This window comes from Quercus robur, chromosome 5 (genome assembly GCF_932294415.1).
Source record: "Quercus robur chromosome 5, dhQueRobu3.1, whole genome shotgun sequence".
Taxonomy (NCBI): domain Eukaryota; kingdom Viridiplantae; phylum Streptophyta; class Magnoliopsida; order Fagales; family Fagaceae; genus Quercus; species Quercus robur.
The window spans coordinates 34,758,837-34,766,505 of NC_065538.1; the positions used below are offsets into that span (position 1 = coordinate 34,758,837).

Here is a 7,669-nt window from a genome sequence, read left to right on the forward strand (position 1 = left end):
GAGGTAGGTTTAGCCTCCCTCTTTGATTAAAGGCTCGGTTAGGTGTGTTAAGACATATGTGATTCACTTGTTAGGAACATATGTCACTATTTTATGTAATTGGCTAATCCTTTGACAAAATGCGCTTTACTTGTATTTGGGTAGATCTAGGATGTGTTTAATACTTCAAGAAACCGTGTTTCAAGTCTAGTATTGAAGCCATGCAAATTTGTCCAAGAAACAAGTGAAGAAGTGCTGATATTTTAAAGCTCGATAGCTGCTCGACACCTCTCGACAGCTAGGCTATCTATCGAGCTCTTCAACTTCTTTTTATCGTAATCTTGATACCTCTTGATATCTAGGTCGATCAATCGAGAAACTTTCTGTCCCCTTGATAGCTCCTCGATAGCTCGCAACAGATAGGCTCGATAGCTTCTCGACACCTCTTGATCGATCGAGAATTACGAAATTCAAATTTTCAGATTTGATTTTCGGCCCATGCTTATGTATTTGTGTAAGGTTTCTTTTCTTACAACCCTAGACATATATAAGGCTTATTTTAGAGGCCGTCACATAAGAGAATACAAGAAGAACACATGCAAAAGGTGACCGATGCCTTATTCTCTCTGAAAGAAGCTACTGCATCTTTGCTCTATAGGGTTTTGTAACCAAATGCTTCTTAATCTTCATTGCTGATGAAGTGAAGAACTTTGCAGCCTACAATCTTCTTCAAGTTAGTGTGTTAGTCACGTACTGGGAGCCGTGCATCATTGGTTAGTCACGTACTGGGATCCATGCAAAAAGGGTGGTGTTCATATATTGAAGAGTTCAGAGGTTCTGAAGCAGTAGAAGGTTTTTACTGTGAGTTCATCTATGGGATTGTAGAGTCTAGGGACAAAGGTTTTGTATTAGATCTGAAACTTCTCTTTACTATAGTGGATTGCTTTTCGGGAAGGTTTCCCCTGAGGTTTTTTACTGTGAAACTAGTTTGTTTCATTGGTTTTCCTAGGTCATCATATCTTGTCTTATTTACTTTTCCGTTGTGCGTGATATTGACATGATATTGATGTTTGTTTTTTTTAATAAGGTTTATTCATAATAAATCTAATTAACAACTTGGGTTTAAAATTTGTTAATTATATCAATCGGGGTATAAATTTCCTAACAAGGTGCTTGACCAGACTGATTTTGTTGCTGATAAGGTCTAGCAGCTGGGGTAGCATAGATATAAGCAACACCCCTAGGCCATTTTGATGCATTATCAACCATATGAACGTCGACTCCCTTAGTCTTGCGTCTCGTCATTTTCTTGACTTGTTGTTCGACCATGGAACTCAAAGACTTGGCATCCATGATCTTCTTGCTCCTAATACCCTCATCAATGCACTCCCCAATAGGGATGAGGCTAGCAAAATGAGTGACTTGGGTGCTGATCATCTTCTCATAGTAAGGAGGCTTGAGGTTGTCAATGAACCACTTAATCATCTCATTTTTCAACTTGTGCATCTAGCTCACGCCACCTTTGGGCATACTCTCGGAAAGATTCCGCACTCTTCTTCTCTGTTCTCATAAGGACCTTGCGGTTGGGAGCTATCTCAATGTTGAACATGTAGTATTCCAAGAAAGAATTGGCAATTTCCCTCTAGCTAGAGGTCTTTTCCAATCTCGCATACTATGTGGCCATGGGGCTAGTCAAACTATTAGGGAAAATCTGGCAAAGTAGAGGGTGATTATCCCCATAGAGAGCCATCTTCCTATGAAACATGCACAAGTGCGTGTAAGGGTCTCTCGTACCATCATATTTGACAAACTTTGGTGCCTTGAACTTGGGAGGCATAATGACTTAAAGGAAGTTGGTCAGACTGTCTAGATCAACGCTTCCATGGGCACTAGAGCCCTCTATGATATCAAGCTTCTCAGCTAGAGTTTCCACTTGGCTTTTGACTTGGCCGATCCCAGATTCGGGGTTCTTGTCTTTAGAATGATCTGTTTCCTGGTCATTGCCTTAGGGCAGTACATTGTGGCCCTAATCCTGTACTAGTGGGGGCTGATTTTCATTCTCAATTTGGGGACCTCCTTAACTATGATTGGAAGAGTTTTGTCCTCCTCCTACAATTAGCTGTTGCACCATGAGCATCAATTCTGACACTTGCTCTTTCATCTGAACGAACTTGGCATGACTCACTTCGGGAGTCGAAGGCCCGTTTGTAGACATCTTTCTTGCATAGGACCTAGTGATGATGGGATCACAATGTGGTGGTAGCTTAGACTGTTTCTTCTTAGCAATCTTTTGATCCTTGTGAAGAATAGGAGGTGAAAGATGCGGGGTGTGTTTGACAATGTGGAAACACAACACCAAAATCAAGTTAGTTTATGTCCTTGCTATTTAACATGCACCTACCATTTTCAGAAAAACTTGGCTTTGCACCTTTGATCAGGTATTTATCATGGTGGGTTTCTACTATGATGCAAGATTAATGCACAAGATTGGCAAGTAATTGAAACTTTTATGACGTGCTCTACAATGCGGGAAGGACCCTTCTTTTGATTATATGCCTGTACAAGATTTTCTTTTACAATGCTGGGTTCATCGGCTCCAATGAAGGGCCATTTTCAATACAAGAAATGCAATTGCGAGGAAAAGCTCGACTTTTGATACAGTGGACTTCTCGGGGAAGCTCTTGGACACTTGGATCTCTTGGACTTGGACAGCATGGATCTCTTGGACCTTTGGATCTCTTGAGGGAGCCATTGGGTTCTTGACATCTAGGATATTTGGCAATTTTGACGTCTTGACAATTTGGATCTTTTGGCAATTTGGATCTTGGACCTTCTTGGCCACTTCAACATCTTGCAATCTCTTTGATGATTATGATCTCCTAACAATCTTTCTTGGATCTTCCTTGAGAGAATTCTTGGACTCATGATATCTTGGGATTCTTGACAATTTCTCGGCAGCATCTCCTCCTGAACGAAGTTTCAGCTACTTGCCACAAATTTTATCTTTGCACAATTAGGTGATGGAACCAATTAGTGTATGCATGAATGCACTTATAGGGTTGTAAACCCTTAGGGATAGGGTATGATCTAGCATGTATAAGCAACAGGGTTGCTTTCCTTACGGGCTTAATCATGGATGTTGTGCACCTCCCAGAGAGTGCCATCAAAGGCTCTAATGATCATGGTGGTAGGGAGGATAAGAGATGTATCCACATTCAAATGCTCTAAAGTAGACATCGGGCAAACATTCAGGGCTAATCCATTGTCAATTAGTACTCTGGCGATGATCATATCTTCGCACTTTACTATTATGTGCATGGGCAAAGTGTACTCTCTACCTTCTGGTGGTAGCTTATCATTTGTAAAGGAAATCCGGCCGTTGAGACCATACGTTCAAAGGCAGATTCTGTGGCACTTGTAGGAACACATGTCTCTTTCAAGACTTTCAAGAGAGCCTTGCGGTGGACATTAGAGGATAGCAATAGTGCCAAGATGGAGATGCTATAAGAATTACAGACTTGGATGGGAAAGAGATGCTTTGCCCAATCAATCTAGATAGACTCCAAAAGTATAACATTTGAAAAAGAAAAAAGCCTGTTAGGTTGAAAACTTGAGAGGGTGGCCTAGGCAAAAGTTAAGGCAAAAGAAACCCTACTAGGTTGAAAACCCGAATGGGCGATCTAGGCAAAAGATAGGGGAAAAGACCATGGGCATGGCGAAAATTCCCATAAGGACGCCATGGGCAAAAATTACATGGCATAGAAAAAGGAAAAGAAAAAGAAAAGGAAAAAAAATAAAGACAATAAGAAAAGATAATAAAATGGTTGATTCTTTTGTTGCTCAAATTAAAAGATACTAAATTTTTTTCATAGGGGATTTGGAACATTCCAATCCTTAATTAAATTCAAAAAGTAAAGATATGAGAATCATAAAATGCAGAAAAGTAAAATTTGGGGCATATCAAGGTAGTCAGTCGGTCCTCTTCCTTTTGTTAGACTTCTGGTAATCTTTCTCTTCCATACGAACCGACCTCATGTCAACAGTTAGCTAAGTCTTGTAACCTGAGGTACCTTTTTATGCATGTCATGAATGATATGTTGAACACGTGACACCAAAATTAAATCTCACAAATTTATTTATGAATGAAGTCTCTCCTTTTGTTTTTAAAAAATCATATCTGTTTTGATTGGTAAAAAAATGATTTGGATTTATCAAAATACCAGATCTGTTTTGTAGTATGTGAAAAAAATAGTTTTTGGAGATAAAAATTAAAATATGTGTTTATCACATGAAATAAATTCTTTTGGTTTGAACAAATATCAGATCTGTTTTTTTATGTGTTTAAAAAAGATGAAAAATATTTTTTTTAAGAAGAGAGTTTCACTCATAATTTAAATTTATGCAACATGAATTAAATAAAACAAACACAAACACAATCATGTTTTATCTTTTCTTTATTTCAAAAATCTGCATATGCTTAAGAAAAATTAGATATGTATCTAAGGAAGATACAAATCAATTTTTTGATAAAAAAAAAATGTTCGGATTTGCATCTAATGAAGACACAAACCAATTTTGATTAAGGAAAATCCAGATCTACATTTAAGGAAGATGCAAATCTGTTATATTTTGAAGAAAAATTCAGATCTACATCTAAGTAAGATGCAGATCTATTTTGTTGTGAAGAAAAATTCAGATCTACATCTAAGGAACATGCAGATCTGTTTTATTGTGAAGAAAAATTCAAATCTACATCTAGGGAAGATGTGGATTTGTTTTTATTTTAAGAAAAGGAGTTGTTCACAGGTAGATTATTGATATACAAGAAAGAGATTATAACAATTTCATAAAAACAATCATGCTTAAACAAAACAATGATTAATAATTCATGCTATGGATAAAAACATTCATCAACATAAAAAGAAGCATAAAGAAAAGATAGGGTGAAGGAAACAACCTCTTGCATGAGCACTCTTTGTTCTTGAGAGGATGTTTTAGGGTTCAAAGAAACTTATTCAGTTATCTTTGAAACCTAAAAACCCTAATTTAAGCAGCCAAAACTCAGAGAGCGGATTAGAAAATATGAGCAATTTGAGAGCCTAAAACATATGCCTCTCAGAGCGTAAAAAAAAGGGGCCTGAATTATGAGGTTTAGTCTTTATTTATAGAGGTCAGAGGACTCTAAAAAATAGGCACGGACAATTAGGATGTGAATTTGGACGCATCCTTTTGTGAAAAGATCGAAAAGGGTATGCCTTATCGTCACTTGAAGGCCGTTGGGCCAAAGCCTGAAACATGGAAATTTGGCCCTTTTAGCAGCACTCCAAAATTTCCGAATTGGCCTTTGGACACCGAACACTCTTTCGTGTTCGGTTGCCGTTTGGACTCCTCTTCTATGGTTTTTTGACCGGTCCTTGTACCTAGACGTGTTTTCATCCTCCGTCTACGATTTTTCTTCTCCTTTTTGGATAATTCAGGCTATTTAAGAACAATTATCTTGTAGATAAATACCCTAAAATAAATCTTGATAAAGTTCAGATTATCCACAATTTTATTGTTATCCAATCACCCCTTTTATTCCTATGCATGCAATCCTATTTTAAACACTAATTATCAACCCATCACATAATTATTTAATTAATTTTAATGGTTTAACCAATCAGAATTAATTACTATTCATGCGTGGTCGACCTTACCTAGACACAATGCATGTTGACCATGTAAACTTGATCATCCAATTTCTTTCGATCTGATGGTCTGATTTGAAAACTGGAAACACCGTTGCGATCGTTAGAATCTGAAGATCATTTTTATGATGTGTAATGAATGACATGATACATGTAATACAATGACAAAATGATGCATGTAATGCAAGAACATATTGATGCATGTGATGCAATTATGATTTTTGGGGTACATGGATGGTCATTCAAGTCATTCTCCTTAATTAAATCATGGGTGCAAAATTTAGAATCTACACCTCTCTTACTGGCAGAGACCTTCTTATGGGGTTTGATCTCCTTTGCTAAATACCTAGCCTTAGATGGTCTTTAAAAGGACTTTTGCACAAACAAAACCTTCTCACTTGGACCCAGGTCCCTCATCTATTTACTGTTAACCCTTTTAACTCTTTGAGAATCTAGATCATTAACGGTTGTTATGCAAATAGCCATTCTGAATTCCTCCTTAAAAATCCAAATCTCTTATGGAAGAACCCAAACTTTTTCATACACCTTCCCTTAAAAAAGAATGAAGATGTAAACCCCACAAAAGCCAGCCATAGAGGAATGAACCCAGAACATTTAGCCTTAGCTAAACAAGAGTTATCTACCCACAACCTCTCAGAAGGCCTCATTGAACCCACAACTTCCCAATGGACATGTGAAGCATTTTATGTCAACAAGCATGCTAAGAAAATATGAGGAAAACTTAGATTGGTAATCAATTACTAGGATCTTAATCATTTTCTTGCAGATCACAAGTTTCCTTTGCCAAACAAGAATGATCTCTTCCAGCATCTTTCAAATGCAAAAGTAAATTAGGAATCCATCCAGAAGAAAGGTACAAGACAATGTTTTGCATTCCAGATCACCATTACCAATGGACAGTCATGCCCTTTGGCCTAAAAAATGCCCCATCCCAATTCTAGAAAGCAATGGTAACGTTGTTCTAGCCACTCTTAGCCAATGCATTAATCTATGTGGATGACATCCTCCTATTCTCAAAAGATGAAGATTCTCATGAAAGGCTACTTACTGAATTTTATAATTTAGTGAAATCTCAAGGAATAATGCTTTCTGAAAAGAAAATGGTCATTGGATAGTCTTCTATAGATTTCTTGGGATTAAGCATTTCAGATGGAAAGTACACTTTGCAACCTCACATTGCTGTCTCCCTTGGCAAATTTTCGGATAAGCTCACAAGTGCCAAACAGATACAACAAATTCTTGGAATTGGTAATCACATGTCCGATTTCATCCCAAAGATTTCCAGATATAGGAACTGTTTAGCTCAACTCTTGAAGAAAACCCCTCTAGAGTGGAATCTTGTTCATATAGAAGCAATCCAACAATTGAAAAGATTAGCAGAAAAGCTTCCCCCACTACAAATTCTAGGACCAGGCAAACGAATTTTCCAGACAGATGCAAGTGATGAGTACTAGGCAGCAGCTCTTTTTGAAGAAATTGATTGAAAGAGAAATATTTGTGGATATAAAAGTGATGCATTCAAACCTTCAGAACTTCATTATCATTCCACTTTCAAGGAAATAATTGCAGTAAAACATGGAATTCAAAAAATTCCAGTTTCATCTTTTTGGGCATAATTTTCTAGTCAAAATGGACATGTCCTCCTTTCCAAAAATGCTTTAGTTCAAACGAAAATTGCTTCCTTATCCTCAATTACTCAGGTGGTCAAATTGGTTTTCACAATGGTCTTTCCAAGTAAAGCACATCAAAGGAAAAGATAACCTAATCACCAATTACCTTTCCAGAAAGCCTCTAGCCATTAACACTACAATTGTTCCTCCACCTTTATGTGTATATCCTATTACAGATCCATCCTCATCCTTAGGCTCTTCCTCTGCAACCCTTGATGATATCCTTAATATGATAGAAACCTTCCTCTAGACATAAAAAACCAAATAAAAACCTTGACCCTTGAAGCCAGATCCAAAAAATTCATCAAAGTC

At 37.3% G+C, this 7,669-nt stretch overlaps 1 protein-coding gene across 1 annotated transcript; it reads left to right on the forward strand.

The window, feature by feature from the left end:
- The first annotated feature begins 3,111 nt into the window (after positions 1-3,111).
- On the forward strand, positions 3,112-7,141 carry LOC126728146 (uncharacterized). Its single transcript, XM_050434016.1, has 2 exons — positions 3,112-3,184; positions 6,813-7,141. The coding sequence occupies exons 1-2, from the start codon at positions 3,112-3,114 to the stop codon at positions 7,139-7,141; spliced, it is 402 nt and encodes a 133-aa protein (XP_050289973.1).
- Positions 7,142-7,669: the final 528 nt, after the last annotated feature.

Excerpts from the sequence above, each read along its gene's own strand:
- LOC126728146 (XM_050434016.1), top strand. The coding sequence starts at position 3,112 with ATGGATGTTGTGCACCTCCCAGAGAGTGCCATCAAAGGCTCTAATGAT. Across the intron at positions 3,185-6,812 it reads TGGTAGGGAGGATAAGAGAT|ATTTCTTGGGATTAAGCATT; the intron begins GTATCCACATTC and ends AGTCTTCTATAG.